The 20676-nt window shown below is 38.2% G+C and overlaps 1 protein-coding gene across 4 annotated transcripts in view; it reads right to left on the bottom strand.

The window, feature by feature from the left end:
* Window positions 1-18858, bottom strand: part of ATG7 (autophagy related 7) — a 107789-nt gene extending 88931 nt beyond the window's left edge. Inside the window, exons 1-12 of one of the 4 annotated variants that reach the window (XM_063348041.1) lie at window positions 18703-18858; window positions 14914-15124; window positions 14635-14689; window positions 12751-12868; window positions 12211-12288; window positions 11515-11631; window positions 10494-10643; window positions 8678-8766; window positions 6976-7097; window positions 5810-5900; window positions 4173-4317; window positions 3360-3518 (exon numbers count right to left, since the gene is read on the bottom strand). In XM_063348041.1, the coding sequence (XP_063204111.1) occupies window positions 3360-3518; window positions 4173-4317; window positions 5810-5900; window positions 6976-7097; window positions 8678-8766; window positions 10494-10643; window positions 11515-11631; window positions 12211-12288; window positions 12751-12868; window positions 14635-14689; window positions 14914-15091 (1302 nt within the window). In that variant the 5' untranslated portion in view covers window positions 15092-15124; window positions 18703-18858. Of the gene's footprint in view, window positions 1-3359; window positions 3519-4172; window positions 4318-5809; window positions 5901-6975; window positions 7098-8677; window positions 8767-10493; window positions 10644-11514; window positions 11632-12210; window positions 12289-12750; window positions 12869-14634; window positions 14690-14913; window positions 15125-16155; window positions 16223-18548 lie in introns of those variants that run through there. The other 3 variants (XM_063348043.1, XM_063348042.1, XM_063348044.1) reach the window with 3 other exon arrangements.
* Window positions 18859-20676: the final 1818 nt, after the last annotated feature.

Consider the following 20676-nt stretch of genomic DNA (forward strand, 5'->3'; position numbering starts at 1 on the left):
TATAAAACTCTAAGCTACAGTTAATGATAATCTTAGAAGTGGAATGAAACAAATCAAACTCGTTGCCAAAGCATTCCTTCTTGATTCATTTGCAATGATGAGGTGATTACTCTTCCAACTGGAAAGGATGTAAAGTTAAAAAAATAAAAAAGAATTCACATACAGCAGTCAAGCATTTCAAAGTCAATCAGGAGAAATTGCATTTTGTGTGCAAAATATTACTCACAATGAAATCAAAGAAAGTAAATTAGAATGCAAGTGAATTGCACAGAAATGTACCACCAAATTTTCAGAAATGCCTTCAGAACCAGCATTACTGCTTGGATTCCCAGCGGCTTGAAAGGACTCTTGTGGGTTTCCAAAACGCAAGAGACAGCTTTTGGTTGCTCCTTCAGTATGAGAGAAACGAGCAGGCTCAAAATCTTTTTATTCAAAGACATTTATACTGATAAATATGGGTGTTGGTAACAAGCAACAGTGCAGTCTGCAGTAACAGATGTAGCTCTATTTTGAGAAGTCTAGCAAAATCAGCTGGGTTATAAAAATCTCCAGCTACGGTAGCTTTACTGTCCAAACCATCCCAGAGCACCAAGACTTCATCCCGGCTAATTAAAGACTTATTGTTAGTCCATGTGCTTGGCCTGCTGCTTAAACCTCACCACTCTCACATGCTGTCAGCATATTAACTGTTTGAACCACGGTTCTTACTGTTAAGTCCTGTTAATTCTTGTTAATGACAGCGTGTTGTTATTTACTGATGGTCAAACACGATACCTCTTCTCCATGAATTCAAGTGCAGAAATGAGCTTGACAAAAAAATATATTAGAAACATTCTATCATAAGGGTACACAGGATCTGTGCAACTGTTTTCTCCTCATTTGTGCCACAAAGCTATGAAACTAGGTCTGAGTCCCACTGAAGGCTGATCAGACATCACCCATCCATGGCACAAGGAAACGATAGAGAATGCCAGATGCTGATGAGGATAATGTAAACAGTGATAAGAAAACAGTGGTAGATGCAGAACATTTGAGGCGCATGGTAGAAGAAAAATTCCCGACGTACAGTACATGTTACACATTATATGTTATTACTAAACAGGAAAATCGTTTTTTTCCTATGTATACCACATGTCCTAACACTTATTGATACAGGCTCACTTAAACGTTGTTATTGGTTCCCTCTCATTACTGGAAGTTCCTCTCCAGGTTATATATATTTTTTTTCTATTTTTTTTTTTAAAGCTTCATCACAATCTCAAGATTCCCTAGCACAGCCTGGTCTTTGTTTCTAACAACAAATCTCCTCACACTAACTTTTGATCTTTATCTCTACATGCAAAACTGTACCATTCAGGATTCCACAAACAGCTTTGACTTCTTCTAATTAAACTACTCATTCTTTCTTAATATTCCTAATTTCATTTTCTCAAGTTTAAAAAACAAAATATCATGCGACACTAATCCTAGTTGGCATAACGTTGGTACTCTATGTGACACCCCACAGATGCTTTCTTTTCTGTACTTGTTCTACTATTTAATATTTCTATAACTAAATGAATATCACCAAGTAACAATAACACTATAGCGCAGCAAGGTTAAATAAAATTCTAGGAACTTTCAGGCAGTCTCTTCTGATTTACTTATCAAAAGTTCTGAAAGTGAAATGTTTAGCAATTTTTCACCCTGGGGATCATTGTTCAATATTCGAATACTCACTGAATTACCGCTTAGTCCCAATACTGATTTCAGAAATAACAACAATAATAGGATCAACACAGATAAAAACAAAACAAAATCACAGAGCAATCCTTGGGTCAAACTAAGTGAACCTAAAAACATTTGGAAACGATCTTCTGTAAAGCTTGTTCACAGCCCTGATCATCAGCAACACAACAGATACATATTCCACTGTTCATAACTCTCAATATTACGACTAGTAACATAGTCAGTGGCATTTCAAATACAGAATTGCATAATAAGTATACATCACTCATTCTTATTACAGTGGTTAAGATACTGTTTGCCAGCTGAGCTCTGGTAACTATAGCTACTAATTCTAAGACAGTCTCAATTCCAAAGCAAAAACTATAAACAGTTGAGTGACTTCTACCACATGCCAAATGAGTATAAGAAAATTTTCTTTATGATAGAGCAAGCTGAGAGCATGTGTATTCTGAAATTATAGGGCATATCAATTCTTCTCTCAAACGAAGGATGAAACTAAGAGAACTGCAAATATTTGTAAATTGGGCTTTTTTCAATCTACTTTTTTGTTTTTAGCATTGAAAAGTAGGTGTGTTTGAACATGTGCACTGAATAATGTTCATGTGATACACGTCCCTAGAGTCAACAAGGATAAAGGCTGCCATTGGTGGGCCTTTCATCATAAAGCTTCTCAAATAACATAAAAATTCATTCCTGTCTTTTGTTCCCTTTCAACTACTTCATTCTGACAGTAAGTTGTTACCATCAGGCTCCCCAAAAGAGGAGTACTTTGGTCAAAGGCCAACACTGGTATCTTCTCCGGGCTGCTACGAACTACTTCCCTTTTTTTGGATCTGATTCAGTTTGCTTAGTTCTTGAAGAAAACAAAAGCAGACAACAAATTTCTCTGACATCATCTTAGTACTGCATATTACACTTCTATGCAAAGCAAGTTTCTAATCAATACTTGCTGCTGCTAAGTTATTCTGGCCAAAACCAACAGAAAAAACAACTTTCAGTTTTAAAAGTAAAAGTTTTTCTTTTACTTGTTCCACACTACTGATCATTCGTAGAGTGAAATGTCCATCTCCAGCCATCTTGAGAACATTAGGTCATTTAACTCCAACAGCAGCATAACCAGTTAAAGATTAAGTATTTGCTTCTCGCGTAGAAAATAAATTAGATTGCAAATTTTGGGTATAAAACATAGTAGGAAATCTCAACAATATATTTATTACTGCCTTCAAGACCCACTGCTCCCGTAATAGACAACTCCTGTGTCTAAACTCACATTTAAAAGCAGAGTGGGAAAACACAGTATTAAAAGCAGCCATTACTGAAAGTTCCTTAGGACATAGTAGACTGGAAAAAAATTTACTTCACCATCAATGAGCTACAAGATGATTCAGATGATCCTTAAGTATATTTCATTATTACAAATATTTATTGTCTCAATAAAGTTTAACAGCTATGGAGTACTTGGGGTAAAATGATTATAGATTTGTCAGTAACCAATGTAACACCTGGGTAGTATTTTTTCCACTCATAATAATGCTTAATTACTAGAACTTGGAATAGTTATTTAAAGTCATTCTCTTCCAAGGAACTCTCGTCCAAGAAACATATTAACACATTTTAAATACTGATCTTACCACTCCTGGGAAGATTTTCTGCAGCCTGTCTGCTGCTGCGAGTGCTTTAGGCTTCCCACCACTAAGACAGTCTTCGAACTCATAGAGTGGCTGTCGTACTGGGTTGGAGTAGGAGATCTTCGCATTGTCCACAAACGTAATCTTCCTGACTCCCCAACCCTAAATAACAAAGTAATTTAAATAATAAGTACAATGGGCTTAGCCCTATACTTTTGGGTAGTGCCAGAAACTCAAGAAGAGCTTTGTCCAATTTTTCTAGAAAGATCAAGCTACAAAAGCTTTTGAAGCTATTCACAGCAACAACCTTGCACTTGGACTGAATTAGGAGCACAGAAAGTTTGGTCTCTCCAAATATATCATTTAGCAGTAATCCCTCAAAATCCTACTGAATTCAGTGGGATATGGTAAACAGCCCTGAAAGTAAATATCAGCACAGTTCATTACTTCAAGTGCTTCACTGCAAATTTGATCATATTAGCTTGATAATTTGTTCCAGAATTTCTTGTTCAATCTTTTTTAAGTCAAATTCAAAATAAATTACTATTCTGCTAAGGTTCTCTTACTACCTGCTGTTCTAGTATTAGCGGAATTTATATTATATAGCGTGTATATATAGATCTATATATAGTATTAGCAGAACAATAACTTCAAGTTATTTCCATTGGCTATAAATCTTACCTCTTCCCTGAAATTTATAACATCAACTAATATGTATTATTTGTACATGAATACAGAGGAATACAGCTCAAAAAAAAAAATCAATAGGATTTATCAGAAACAGCATGTTATTTTTAAGATTAACTCAGGACTTACCATCAAGGTCCTTGCAACACTACAACCCAGTGTACCAGCTCCCAGCAGCAGACACTTGGCAGACACAATTTTTTCCAGATCAAGAGTAGGCACCAGCCGCCAGCACATCAATTTCAAATTAAGATCCACTGATGATTCTGCTAACCTATACCATGAAATAGATAGCAACACATTTCTGAATGTTCTTGTATTTCTCCAACAAAGCAATTACTTTTATTTGAACTGAAGAAGTTCAATACTACTTTTTTTTTTCTTATTTAAGGAGAGAGATAATTCAACAATTCAAGATACAGGTAATACGAAAAACAAAGATTCCCAAGCATACTTCCACCTAATAATACTTCCACCTTGTGCATAGCAAGAAGATTGGAAAAAACTGGTTTCCTGCATCCAGTTACATCTGTCGTCAATGTGAAATATTACACTTGCCTTCGAAGGCATGAAGTCAGTTCTTTGTGGAAGTTTTAGAAGGAAAACGAGGAAGGAAATCCATGCTCGACCTATTGTCAGATTTTTGTATTCATCAGAGCACAAGGTGGTAAAACTCTCATCAAGTCAGGTCATAACAAATAATCCATAGAATAATAATTGGCACAGTGCAATGTCAGAAGGAAAAAAAAAAATCCATCCAGAGCATGACTATCTCATTCACTCTCCTGCTTCCTCTTTCCAAAGGAGTATATCACTTCACACAGAATGGTAATGCTTATCCTTCTACTCACTCTCATACATCTCCTTAGAATTCTTTTGCCTTTCTTGTCTTCAAATCAGATACGCATGTAAGTTCTCAGATTCCTGACAGTTTCATTCCCTTATAATGCATAAACGTAATTTTTGCAGTATCCACTAAATTATTTGTTCAACAAGGATTTAAGACCACAATTGCCAAGGCTGGCATATTACCAACAGTCTCTGAGGGAATCAACAGAGGTTAGCGCACATACAAGTAAAGAAGGTCAGGTTACATTCACTTAAAGAATTAAGAGCCCTCAGATGACCCTTCTCTGAAGCCTGTGAACATACTCTCAATTACCAGAACTGCATGACAAAAAAGGCTTAGCTTGACACGTAAAATACGTTAACCTAAATCATAATTAGATCAACACCACACTCCTACAGTGTTGCAGAGTCAAGAACACACATGTAGTCAGTGAAAGCAGATGAGGCCATGTAATTACACTGTTTTCAATCTATTGCCCATACATTATGTGCAGAACAATAAAAATTACTAAGCTCATGTTTCCTAAGCTCTTTCCTATTAGACCCTAATAATTTCAAAAGGCTGAATTTTTCTCCATGCTTGCCTATTTTCATTATATTTAACAACTTGCACGTTATAGAATTGAATGAAAAACACAGGTCTGTAACACTATGGCCTACATTCCACTCAGTTTTAAATATAATTTGAAATTTTAAGCTGGAGTCAAAAATTGCAAACACTTCTGCTGCACGCAGCGTCCTCTGCTCTATTAAAGATCCTTACCTCCAACAGGACTGTCCAAAGTATATACAGTGTATGTGTTACTGTATATTCTTACCTAACAGAGACAGATAGTCCTTGCATTTCACATTTCAACTCGTTATGGCTTTAGCCCAAGTAAAGAAAACTATAGAAATTTAAAAGATGATAAACAAACCTTTTTGGATCCATGCATTCACTGAGATTCACCATCCTTGGGCCCATGCCTCCCTTTTGGTTTTTCTCCCATCCAACAGCTTTTGGACAATCTGTTTACAAGATTGTCCAATTACAAGAAAGAAAAAAAAAAAAGGAAGAAGGAAAGAAAGAATGAAAGCCTTAACATCACAGAATAGAAAAAAGAAACGTTGCTGGATTTAACCTTGTTGGAAAAAAACAAATCCTAAACCCGTAAGTAAATAATCTGTATCTTAACAACCTAGTATACATTGGCTGTACATATTTTGCTGGTTTACATCAACTGAAAGCACGGCTTCTTGGAGAAATGCTTTACTCTCAGGTGTCTGATGTTCAGCTTGCTTCAAACCTAGGACAGAGAGTGCATTATTCCTCACCAAGCCTCCGGATCTTTAATGTCAAACTGCTATGTTTAGAAATCAGTAAATTCATAATTCAGAACTCAGTAAATTTTCCCAAGTTCAATCGTCTCCTCATGTTCCCTAGACCCCATCTGTAAATTCAGTAGAGAATTATATATCTGAATTATATAATAACTAAACAATTCACAACAATTACATGTAAAGCATTCAAGAACTTCTTGGATGAGGTAGAGAAATTTTGTGATACCGTTCTGTACGCAGAAATTAAGCCTCAGTTTATGTTCAAACATTACAAGTTTATTGCTTTAAAATACATCTGCCTACTTTGCTATAGGATTGAAGAAACAATTCCACTCCGTAGCAAGCTTCTACCATTTTAGAAATATACAGACAGTTTGCATCACATAAATTCACTATCATGCCTTTCTTCTAGCTGAGGGACTGCGTAAAAATTTAACAGGAAAAAAAAAAGAGACTAATTGCTAATTGTCTGGGGTTTATGTTTCATGCGACACCAGGAGGATTATTTTTTTTTTTTTAAATTGGAAACACAAGTGAAGGAGGCAAAAAAATAAAGAACACGCTCTCTTCTTTCTTTTTTGAAGAAGGAACCATTTCCTCGACAAACATTTAACAGAAATTTAAACAATTTAAAATTCATTTGAAATAACTTAGTGTAAGCAATGATTTAGCAGTATTAATTTATTTTTTCCACCTTCACAGTGAGTGAGGAGGGAGGGGAAAAAAAAAAAAAAGGGAAGGAATTTTTTTTTTAATGGATTACCTGGGCCAAGGGGTTTCTCTGGAAGTTTTATTTCAAAGATAATGCTGTGCGTTATGTCTCTCACCCCTTGCATGGTCCTATCTCTGAAGCAGAGCACTTCAACTGACTGGAGAATGCTGCCCCTGCCATTTCAAAAAAGATAAATAAATAGAGACATGCGACTTCTTTAATAGGAAAGAGACTTCTTTTAAACACTATTTCACACAGGTTTAGTCTCTTGCAGATTCTGAATAAGGCTTTTTCTGTTAGTACTGCAACACGGTTGTTCTTATCAGGTACAATGAAAGACAATTGCTTAGTATGTGAAAATGACTAGTTTGTTGTGAAACAGCTCTAAGAAATGACACTGTCAGCCCGTCCTCTGTCATTTATACAGTGCTGCAGGACAGAATGCGATTCAGATGAATAAAAAGCAGGGAAGCACTAGAGCACACATCAGGTGACATGATGTACTTGCCATGGCACAAGCAAGATCCTCCTAGTTCTCGATATAGCATCATTTTTCCTCCTTATGATTCAAAACCCCAAATCAAACAATTAGAACTTTAGTTCCTAAAAGCCTCTGAATCTCAGAATATGTAAAGCTCTCTGGGCACGTACACATCATTCTATGCTACAGCTCAGCTCACAGCCCAGAAAACACCATACCTAAATTAGCATTTCTTCTCCCTGCTGTGTGTTTTGTAATAAAATGTAAAAGTCAAAATTATGAAAATGCAACTTAATAACACTTTTCTTACACTAAAACAAGTTTATGACACTTGAAATGATACTTTTTTTCAAATAGAGTGAAAACTATGTTCTGTCTTCCCAACTTCTGCCCAACAAAAAATACTAGAAGGTACACAAGACAACCTACAAGTATCCGATTTTCAAAACTTAGGTTTACTATTACTTGGCTCTGGAGTGCTCAGCACAAGAAGCACATGGACCTGTTGGAACGGGTCCAGCGGAGGCCCATGAAGATGATCAGAGGGCTGGAGCACCTCTGCTATGAGGACAGACTGAGGGAGTTGGGGCTGTTCAGCCTGGAGAAGTCTCTGGGGAGACCTTATGGCAGCCTTCCAGTACCTAAAGGGGGCCTACAGGAAGGATGAAAGGGACTCTTGATCAGGGAGTGAAATGACAGGACGAGGGGTAACCGTTTCAAACTGAAAGAGAGGAGATTTAGACAGGATATTAGCAAGAAATTCTTGTGAAGGTGGTGAGGCGGTGGAACAGGTTGCCCAGGGATGTGGCATGCTCCAGGTTGTGGATGCTCCATCCCTGGAAGTGTTCAAGACCAGGCTGGGTGAGGCTTTGAGCAGCCTGGTCTGGTGGGAGGTGTCCCTGCCCAGGGCAGGGGGCTTAGAACTAGATGATCTTTAAGGTCCCTTCCAACCCAAAGCATTCTACGATTCTATATAAAATCACAGAATAGTTTAAACAAGATTTGAAACAGCTGGAGGGTATTTGGCAGGGTCTGAAGCGTGTTTTTCCAGGTACATGCATGCATGTGAGGATTGGGAATAACAGGAACTTGTGACTGACACAAGTAAAAAAACAGAATAACATGCAAAATCAGAATCATTGAAGTTGAGTCATATCAAGGTTAAAAGTTAAATCTCAGGTGGGTGATATGAGTCAAGTGCCATGGGAGGGAAAATGCCTCATTTGATAAGAGCCAATAAGTAATCTTTGTGGGAAAGAATAAAATATATACCATTTGTGGGCTGCCAGGATCAGGAAATTTCTCAGTGGCCATCCTGGATAGTGGGATAAGTTACATGGATCATAAACTCCAAATGTCACCTGCAAAAAAAATTGCTCTAATGAGAAAATGAGAAGTCATCTATCCATACAGATATTCATTTTACAGTAAAAGTTACCTGGCATTTTTAATTTAAAACTGCTGAACAGAGAAGGCCTACACACATATTTTATAGATTTACAAATGTTTAATACATTGTTGCACTAGATTTCAGTCAAGCGTTTGCCACAGCTTTGAGATTTGTTCAGTTTAGCTGCTTTATGGACATTCACTTTTCACTACAGTATGTGCATCTTCCTTAAACACAGCATTATGGGAGAAGCCCAACAACTGACGCCTTGCTCTCAAAATTCTGTATTGATTTTGGGATGATCAAAAACTGAAAAGGGACTGGCCAGCAAGATGTCAAGTCAAAAGAAAAAAGGCATAAAAATCACTCGTAAAGCCAACCTTCAAGATGGGATCTAAATAAAGGAACTGAACATTCTGTCTCATGTTCAAGCAATGTAATACCGTGCTTGTCAATGCAGAACCAAAACACATCCAGAGATTAGAAAGATGCCACTGCCTACCTTTAGATATGCTGAAAATCTGAACTCGGCCATCACTAGTGACACCTGTGCCTGCCACATCTACGTAGCTCTTCCCTCCTGCTTGTTTGCCTATAGATGGCCTTAGAGTGACTGGTCTTGACTCCACTGCACCAGTGAGGTGTCCCTAGAGCAGGGGCCCACTCCCCATCCCTCCTCCCAACCATACTCTGCTGCTGCTTTGCAGCTGCTGACGCAGCAGGTATAAGACCCCTTAGTAAGCTGATTCACTTTCATAAACTAGCTTTTATAAGGTGTGACAAGACCTGCTTAAGAAGAAATGCCTTTTTTGCACTTACTAGCTCTTCACCATAACTCATCGAGTTTTGTTTCCTAACACTTCAGTGACATGCAAGATAAAAAAATGTTTGAAGTTCACCAAAAATAAAGACAGCAAAGCATTCAGAAAGGCCTAGAAAAGTTCAGCAGCTGAGCAACATGATCCAAAATGGAATTCAATGTAAAGACAAGCCAACCAAGCCAGTCAACTCTTGCTGTGATGACATCTGCTTCATGTATCATTATAATTCTTCGCTGACTGAAAGCAATGCACAGTACTCATTTCACAATCAAAGGACGTGCACCATCCCTGCGTTTATCAAGAAGAAATATCCCAGCCTCTTCTGGTGCAAAACCCATCTATCTTCCAAAATTGCACAGCATTTACCTTGAATATTCTTTGTATAGATTCCCCGCAATTTTAATCCAAAACTCTCATGTTATAACATGTACACATGGCAATACACAAGCTGAAAGTTGAAAACTCCCATATAGTATTCCCTGATTACTGTTACCACAACAAATACATAAAATAGATTAGTACCAATTTTTAGTACACAAACAATAAAAGAGATGCTTTGCCTTATTATAGCGTTGTAGGTAAAGTGGCTGGAAAACTTAAATTGTTGTGCTAACTCTTTCATAAACTGACTCTGTTTCTGTTTTGATAATGAGGGAGACCGAGCACAAAGAGCTTTGTTAATCTGATGTAACTGGGTTTTTGCATATGAACTAGAGACACTTACCACAAAAAAATCAATCCAAGCTGCTGGTTTTTAGCTATCTACCCAGTCTATTCATTGGCGAACATTGTGCCCAGCTCAATATTATAGACACTTTTCAAACCATTTGTAAAGTAAACATTTGCGGGTTATAAAAAGACATAAAATTCTCATTACCTTTCCCCCTTGGTCTCGGAAGAAGTCATCCCATTTTTTCAGTAGAGATATCACAACAGAATTGTCATGATACTTGATTAAAAAATAAGGCAATGCTGTAACCCCCTCTTTCTGGCAAAGTTCATCATATGCTTTCTGAAGTGCTTGAATCTAAAAGCAAAAACACAACTGTAAGCAACAGTTTTAACAATCTTATACAGAATCACAGAAAGTGTTTGAGCATCTGGAAAGGTTAGCTCACTCAAATGATCTTAGAATATAGCATATTCTGAAGTTTTAAAGCCCATTATGACCACAACTGAGATCAAAAATTCAGTTGTTAAAAAAGCATTTGTCGATGCAAATTTTAATTTGGATCATGACAGGTATTTTTACACTATTTATTACTACAGAACTAACGAGGGTCTTCTGAGAAGAAGGAAACTAAGCATTTTTCACTGAAAAAACCCAAAATCTTTCTCATGCTATTAAAAAGCCATTCAAGGTTTTGCATTAACTTCTGTCAAAGCAAAAAGGCACATGTGGGCAAATTGATTTTTTTCATCCTTTTGCATTGTTATATGAAAGAAAATACAAAAAATTGTTAATTCTTCTCCTAAAAAAAAATCTTCCCTATCTAGTTCTTTTTCTTGCCCAATCATACATTTTATTAACAATTTTGTAATTTATAACGACTTAGCTCTCCCAGGATTCTTAAAAATATAGTGAGTTTCAAAAACATAACTATATATTCAACAAGCTGTATCTAAAAATTAACATGAACATTAACTGCCTCATCAAGAATTGTCAGCCACATCCACATCTAAATGAAAAAAGCTGAAATGATGTTAAGATGAGAAATTTTATACAATAACAAGAAAGAAGTCAACAAAAAACCCACATGGATATACGAAAAGTGAAGATTTTAAAAGAAATTAAGAGTCTGAAATTAATTCAGTATGTGCTAACAAAAATATTACGTTTTATAGCCCACAGAACTGCTTAGTGCTACAGACTTCATAACATTTAATATTTTGAATACCTGATTTAATGGGAATCTGTCACCAAGACACACTGGTTTCTGAATTATATGTATTCCATCAGGGAAGCAGAGAGCTGGGTAGCAAAACCAGTAATAGAAATGGTACTTTTTTAAATCCTAGGAAAAAAATAAATTGTGAAATTAGCTAATAAATAATAAATAGAAATAAAATATAAATAAAATAGATAAATAAAAGTAAATTGCTGTTTGGAATACTAATCATACTTGATTGTTGATGATACTAAACTTAGTTCTCTACTTCACAAGGCACTGTGTCATAATTTTAGAAAATGATCAAAAAATACTAGAAGTCTCCCCCTTCTCTGTGTTTTTATTTAAGATTTAAACAGACAATGTGTGTACAATACTTCAGTTTTTGTTAGCTGGAGCATTATTTATTAAAACATTTGATTTGTTAAACATGAAACAGTTGCTTTACTGTTACCGATATCTATAAGGCCATTTGTAAAAAAGAATATGAGATGGCACCAGCATTTTTTAAAGAATACATCCTAAAATATTTTGTATCTGTACATGAGAATGGCTTATTTTTTTAAAATGTTTTCAGACATTTTAAGATGTCCGAGAATGATCCTGATCACATTAATATTCTAATAAAGTATTCCTCCTAAAAAGGAACTACTACATCATTTCCACTACAATGCTCTAAGTATGAGACACATTATCGTTACTCACTGCGAATGTCAGCAACAGGAACCTGTTCAAGAGCATAGGGTTTTCAAGAGCAGCTCCAGATTTTATTGCTTCCCATATCTGTCATTGATTGTGAGGACAAGAAGAAAGAGAAAGGGCAGAGAAACAAAATACCAAGGTAGTATAAGAACAGTTGCAGAAATCTTTAATTCTCCCAGCTACCTTAGAAGTACTGAAATTCACATTCCCAGTAATCCACTGTGATCTTTTCCTAACTGATCTCATCCATGCTATGATCTATGCTTAAAGGATTCTAAAGGTAAGACACGCACTAACACAAAAAATAATGGAAGCTGGGGAACAAGAGGAGCATTAGCTCACAGATCAGGCTCACAGATCAGGGTACGTCCCTCCCAACTGAAATATTCTATTCCATTCCCTCCAGATTAAGTTAAATCCTGAGGCTACTATATGGGTGAGTATGGACAGTATCTCCAATATTTGGGGCAGAGACTATAAAGCACTTCACTGGCTATTTTGAAACACTTTCTCTCTACCAGCTGATTTGATTTTTAATCTTACCTCATTTGCTTCTTTTTCCAGAAGTGATTTCTTATCACAGGACTTGAAAGTCTCAAAAGTGTTGGTATTATACAATGTTCCGAAAGCAGGACAGCAACGTGCTGGTATTGAAGCATTCCTGAATAAAAGAAAGAAACCTCTGGGAACTGGATACTAACATCTTTAACATGATTAGCAGTAGTAGCAGTAACTATCCTATGGTGTAAGGTTGCTCTGAAATTGCCAAATGATGAGGCACAGTAATAAAAGTTAATGACAGTTCTAACTAAAATGTTTTTATGATCATAACGCTTTATTGGACATGGATTGATATAAGAACCTGTGCTAATACACATCTATATTATGACTTCAAAAATACATCAGGCATCTCTCTTATATCTAGCAAGGTGGCATTACATCATAGATTGAAGATTTTAAAATTCTGTTCAATTATAAACTATGCATGACAAATGTGATTTTCACTAAGAAAAAATTACGACTTAACTTTAGATATCAATATTTCATTCACATAAAGAGTTATTCAGTCAAATTTTTACGTTTAAAAGACATCCAAACAGAAGCCTAAACCAGACAAAACACTAAGTAGCTTTTATAGTTTCTAACATCATCATCTGAAGAAGCTGCTCTTTGTAAGCAACAGTATGTATTTTTTCCCCCTTTATGAACGTAAACTAGGTAAAAAACTACACTATTTCCCTAATTTATAGATCTGATCGATTTCCTTGACTCCTTTAACATTCTTCTCTCAAATTGATACATTTCTGGCCACTGCTAGAACTCAAAATACAGCAAATGTTTAAGTTACATAATAAATACACATGATGTAGTTCCAAAAATTTTTAATGCTAAAAGGGAACTCTTCATGATCATCTAAACTGTCTACCTAAAGCACAGAAAATTACTACAGTAGAAGGAATAATTAAACACTGCATAAATGGATCTTTCGTAATTTTATTTTTGTCATAACACTTGAGAGATCAAATAACATGGTACCATCTATTTTTTCCTAAGCTGAAATTCCTGTCCCAAATATCATAGCTTTCTTCCAATTGCATTTTGTTGCATATGCTTTCAGTATCGTACCTAAAAGTTCCTACATAAGAATTAATGGAACAATATGTGCTAAGAAATTATCTCAAAACGCACAAAGCTGCACTAGGATCCTAAGATCCTGACCAAGCAAGGCAGAGAAAGTCACTTCTGTGATTTACAACTTTATAATCCACCAATTTAAAACAAACAAGACAATGACTATGAAGACATCTGTTCCTATGTTAGTTATACTAACTTAGGCATTTGCTGGAAATGAAAACCACGTGGAAAACTTATTTCCCCTCTCATCTCATTTTTGCTGTGTACACTGAGCAGCTTTGGTTTACTGTTCACTTTGTGGGTAGAAGCAAAAGTACAAAATTCTCATCATAAGGGTTAAATACTTTGGAAGATACTACAATGTAACAACTAGAGATTGTAAAAGCTATTTTGAGATCCTAATTCTAAAGATGAATCCTCAGTAAATAAAGATATAAGGAAAAATTTGAAAAGAAGTCAGATGACTTAAATATCCTCCTTTATGCAAAAGAGCTGAAGAAATAAGGAAAACCCCCCGGTATTCTATAAATAAACATATATACAAACAGTGAGTGAATTTGAGACTTACCAGCATTATTTTAAACTTGGCACTTCAAATAAATATACTACTTCAGACACAGGGAGTTAATGTTTGTGCCTCAAAGCAGTCTCTCTACTGTTATAAAGTTCATGAAAACGTCTATTTATTTTCATGTGGAATTTGTCCAAGGAATATTATATATCAAAGCATTACTATTATGCAACGAAAGTGTCTTCACATATGAATTAAGGTAAACCACAGTACGTACTTACATATCAAAGGCACTAAACTCCAGTGTCAATCGAGCTGGCAAACCCAAAGGATCACCTGGACAAAAAGCAGCAACATGCTTCTTTTAAACTGAAATACATAAACTAATTTCCCTCTTTTTGTTAATGCAAGTTATAAATTACCCACAGACACACCAGAATTCACAGCTCACCCAAACACATTTTCTAACGTTTCAGCAAAAACCTAACCTTACACAAGTAATTAAGAGGAATGACAGAAGAAACCCAAACTACTATGCAAGATGTTCGGTTTCTACCTACCATTGTAGTAGTATCCTTTGATAACTTTTGGGGTCTCATCCAATCGGTACTCATTGAGTTTCTTCTGAGTTAGTTCGTGCCAGAATCCTGCATCCAAGGCACTACTGAAGGGAGCAAACTGCAGCTTTGAGATTCCAGGATCTACAGGATGGTGCACCTCAGTACTGACAGTTGCCATGATTTTAGTTAATGATGGCTGTCAAACAGAATTCTGTAAAAGCAGATATGCCAGATAAGTATATGCTCAGCTCACCATATTACTCATGACTACTAAAAGCTTCTTTTTAACACGTTTTATTGGGTTAAAGAGTAGAAAGCCTTACTCCTCTGAATGCCTAACTCACTCCAACTTTTAAAATCCTTGATCAGAGGTCCTTTCAGTCCAAGCAAAGTCCTTCCAATGCCTTGTATGTAAAATTATGGAAGGCAAGTATATGTTCTGTTTGGACAAGCTACCTAGAAGGATCTGATTTCCTGACAGACATTCCATAATTTGTGCAGTTTCTTAGGATACAACATCTGAACTTCTGAGTTGTATTGTGCTGCCACAGATAAAAATAACAAAATGCTAAACCCTGTATCTGCATTCCTTCTGTTATCTAGATATCTGTCTAAAAGCCTACTAGTACTATTTAAGTTCTGAAGGCATTTAAAATTCAAACTAACATTTTATTTAGCTAGGTCCTTACTCTCAGCCTGTGGTGAGAGTTGAACACTCATAAAGCATTTACAAACTAACAAGTAAAGCTAGGAAAGGGAAACTAAAACCAAGAAAAGTCTTGCAGCCAGTGAAGGGAAAAGCTGGAAATAGAACTTCCTTAATAGTTGCACTAGCCATTAAAAATCAATGTGATGTATAAGTCTAGATTATTTTCTTACAGCTCTTCTCTTCTAAAGGTCTTTCGGTATGGAAAGAACTTTTTTTTTTTTAATATCCCAAGAGTCATTGCTCCATATTGGCTGAACGGTATTCCTGTAAACACACAATCTTCAATTCACAACACTTTCAAATTTCAGAATATTAGACTCTACCCCAGAATGAGGAGTAAAACATCTAAACTGGGCTATCATAAGCCTCTACTTCAACTAGGCATAACAGTCCCCTTGCTCATGTTAGCAGCAGCATTCACTTCACTGTGAGGTGATTCAGCTCCAACTGCTTATTTTCTTGAAAATTCATCAAATAAAGATGTTGCCCTCAAGAATCTTGTTGACTGTTAGTATTCCTCTTCATGTCCATACCTACACATATTAAGATGCAAGTTTCAGAGACACAGTCCGTGACACAGAGTATTCCAATATACACCTGAGGGAGGGAAGGTCCTCTCCTGTTAGGCATTCCATTCTGTCTTTGACTATCTAGCTAACATAAGCATACATGTTGCAAAACAAGGATTTGTGACGTATTAAAAATAAGATTTTAAAATGTTAGTTTTAAAACTCCTCACAAAGATATGAACATATGCTCACATCTATTTATCACAACACATCTATCTACCAAGCTAGTAAGTACTATTTTTTAAGTCCAGATCAACAGCCACCAATTTAGATTTTGTTCACAATGCTTATCAAACCAACCATTTGAACTCAAACGATCTTGAAATGATTCCTTCAATTAACTAATTTTTAAAGACTTTTTTAGTTTGAACAACATAATCCCATGTGATAGCCCTCTGTTACTGATCCTTCACAATACCCCTGTTACCTTTACACATGGATCAATGGTAGAATTTTACATACAGAAAAGTCAAAATAAGGTTCCCAGCATAGCTGTATTTTCTGATACCAATATAAATAGATGCACTACATTTTCGTTGCACTGTACCTTGGCTTGAATTGAACAGTTTATTTCGCTGTGAAGTCATTTATGCTTATTACACAATTTTTCATTATTACTGTACCTAGAGTTATTGTAAAACTGAAGGAATAAAAATAGGTGGCCTCACTATGCTATGCACATGCAAATAGAGAAGCATATACAATCACATCTGATGTATTGACACTTTTGAAAATATTCTTTTATGTACTTCGATGTAAATATTTACTTACTTGCCTTCTTAATGCAAGATCACTAAGCCAACGTGAATTTGTGCAGCAAATTTTAGAATACTGAAGTAAAAGATGAAATGTGTACAATTTTGTACAACTTGCACACAGAAATGCACGTACAGCCTCTAATAGTAATAATTGTCACTAGAAGAATATAATAAAATGGGGTGGGGGGGGGGAACATCCAAAACTTTAAATGTAGAACAAACCCTGAGTTTCGAGAGGGCTCAGTTGAAAAACGTGCTTGAACTGAAATCATTTACCAATGTGCTTTAGACACTCCTAAATTCTGTGACCGGTAGGAAATTTAACAAGTATAATCAGCAAAGATAACCCCAAAGCATAGATGCACTATCATTAGTCTAAGTTACAGCCCTTGTTCTTAAATATGTATGCAGACATTTAAAACTGATCTAATGGAGGAATATATTAAGGGGAAAAACACACTGGGACCTTTAATAATATTTGTCATCCCCTTCACAGACATAATTAATCTGTTGTGAAAGTATTATTAGCAGTTTAACACCACATAAAACTACGAAGAAGTTACAGGTTTTAAACCAAATTCACATAAACCCTAAAATCTACAGCTTTTTTACAAAGCTTTTTATTCTGTGGTCTGGAGTTGAGTATTTTGAAGGCCTCCTCTTTATCTAGATGACAAATGAAATTATTATTTCCTGCCACTACATAAGGGGCACTTTCAGAAAAGCTGGCTCTTGCCTGAAGGACGTTATGCTCATCTGATGTCCGTTATCAAGCCCATTTTCTTTCCACATCTTCCCTATTTCCAATATCATTAGTGACACAAAATGGCAGCCTTTGGCACCTGGGGCCAACCTGCCCTCAGCACACAGTCCCACTGCAGGGCCCGCCGCCGCCTCTCGCTCCTCACGCTGGCTCTGGACCAGCTGCACCACACCTAGCGTCATGGAATAATTTTGGCTGGAAGAGACCTTCAAGATCATTGAGACTGACCATTAACACTGACAAAACCACCACTAAACCATGGCCCTCAGCACCACGTCTACATGTCTTTTAAATACCTCCAGGGATGGCAATTCCACCACTTCGCTGAGCAGACCGTTCCAATGTTTGACATCCCTTTCTGTGAACAAGTTTTTCCTAATACCCACCCTAAACCTTCCCCAGTGCAACTTGAGGCTGTTTCCTCTTGTCCTATCGCCTGTTCCTTGGGAGAAGAGACCGACCCCCCTGGCTACCCCCTCCTTTCAGGGGGTTGTAGAGAGCGAGAAGGTCTCCCCTCAGCCTCCTTTTCTCCAGGCTGAACACCCCCAGCTCCCTCAGCCGCTCCTCACAGGACTTGTGCTCCAGACCCCTCACCAGCTCCGTTGCCCTTCTCTGGACACGCTCCAGCACCTCAACGTCTGCCTCAACGTCTGTCTTGTGGCGAGGGGCCCAAAAGTGGACACAGCACTCGAGGTGGGGCCTCACCAGTGCCCCGTACAGGGGGACAGTCACTGCCCCAGCCCTGCTGGCCACAACCGGCACTTGGCCTTGTTGAGCCTCACACCACTGGCCTGGGCCCACGGACAGACCCCCCTGCAGAGCCCTCAGGCACTGACCGGAGCTCCCGCGCGCGCCCTAAGGCTCTCCCGCCCGGGAGTGCGCGAGGAGCCGCGGCCCCGGGACGCACCGACATCGAGGGGTGCGGGGCGAAAAGGGGACCCAGGGGGCGGGCCGCCCTCAGCGCGACCGGCACGCGCACCGACCGCTCACCGGCTGCGACGCTCTCTACTTCCGGCATTGCCCGCTTGGCACGGCGGAGTGACGTCATCCTGGCGGCGGCGGCCGTTACGCACGCGCGGCGGGCGGGTTGGCTCGGCCTGAGGCGGGGCCGGCCCGCCCCGGCCCATGAGGGCTGCCGGGCGGCCGGGGGGTGAGTCCGTCCGTCCGTCCGTCCGTCCGTCCGTCTGTCCATTTAGTCCGTCAATCAGTCCGTCCGTCCATCCGTCCGTCCGTCCGTCCGTCCAGTCAGCCAGCCACAGTCAGTCAGCCAGTGAGGCGAGTCCTCCCCCGTCGGACCACTGTGGCGGAGGGGTCCGTTCCCCTCAGCGCCCCGCCAGCCCCTGCTGCACTGCCCCTGCGTGACAAGTGTGCGAGCGGGCTGGCAAGTGCGAGGTAGGGTTATTGCGCCGCTCGTGGCACCCGTGAAAAATGAAGCAGTCGGCTACATTTAATGGAAGGATTTAGTGGAAGTCTCATGTAACCTAAAGTGGAGAAGATGGAGGCAAATTTTTCTCAGAGAGGCACAGCGAAAAGAGTGAAGGAAAAGGGCACGTGTCAAAACAAGGAAAATTCCAAATGAATATATTATAGGGAAAAAGTTGCCTAATACGGCTGGTGAAGCACTGGAATAGGTTTCCAGAGAGACTTTGTAATCTCCGTTCTTGGGGACTTGACTGCACAAGCACCTGAGGAACCTGATCTAACTTTGATGTTAGCTCTGCTTTGAGCTGGAGTTGGACGAGATGGCATCCAGAAGTCCCTTCCAACCTGAATTTTTTTTAATGAGTCTATATTGGCTTTTGCAGATCTAGAATACAAAACAAAGTTATGTTTTCTACAAAACAAGCATTACTTCTTTAGATAGTTTATGTCGTTTACCTATCAGGGAAAACAAATTTGCCAGAGCTGCCTTCTGTTTTGGAGCACACGATAGTGCAGTAACACCCATATTGCAGAAACTGCTAGCAACACTGGGAGTAAGCCTCAGAGGAAAAGCCGCCCGTCAGATAAGCACATGTAAGGTCACACAAAGACAATTGTTCAGGCAGCATTAGGGGAAAATTTTCAGTGCTGCTGATTATGTAAATTTAGACATGATGTTTTGTATAGAGGACTTTGCTGTGGAGCATGGGCTGAATAGAACTTCCAGGAATTTTACAAGTAAAACAAATGGAATGAACTTGGGAAGTTTGCCGTAGATGCTATGCCTTGAATCTAACTGCATTGCCTCAGTAAAATTCTACAATTCCTCGTACTGCATGCCACTTACTCTATTAGTATTGGTAATACCTTTACTCCGGTGGACACTTCACAGCTCAGTGCTGCAGTTTATTTCCCCAAGGCTGGAAAATATTTTATTTTAGCACTTTTCGTTCTTTGTATTCTCTTTTTACATGAAACAGAAAGGGAACATTGATGATATCCCATCAAAATAGCTGGAATGTTGTTACCCAGTCTGCACAGAACTATAACCTAGCTTAGATTCCTCGTCTTTGAACATTTCCAGTTTCATAATGTGGTTTTTGAAACAGCTGTCAGCACATAAGATAGGTCATGAGAAATAATGCCAACACAGGGCAGAGGGACAGTCTACTATGAGCCCGTGTCCCCGTATTATCTCACCTAGACATGTCATACTTGAAAAGAAATCAGACCCTCGGAGTTACGTTTCTGCACAACACTTGTAGCTTCAGAGAAATGGAAGATATACCTGATGGGCTTGCAGTCTTTCATTTTTTATACAGACTAGCTGACCTGCGAAATGAACTTGAGATTTACACACGAAACTGCTGATGTATACATATGAGCACACTGCAGTGAAATCTTACAATGTAAGAGAAAGAGGCAGCTTCAGTCAAAGATCTCTCTGTGCCTCGGATCTTCAAGAGAGTGGCTATAACAAAGTTAATTGGAGATTTATGCTGGAGTTCACCAACTGTTGCAGGTATGGTTTACCGTGTGAGA

The sequence above is a fragment of the Chroicocephalus ridibundus genome, chromosome 10 (assembly GCF_963924245.1).
Source record: "Chroicocephalus ridibundus chromosome 10, bChrRid1.1, whole genome shotgun sequence".
Classification (NCBI taxonomy): domain Eukaryota; kingdom Metazoa; phylum Chordata; class Aves; order Charadriiformes; family Laridae; genus Chroicocephalus; species Chroicocephalus ridibundus.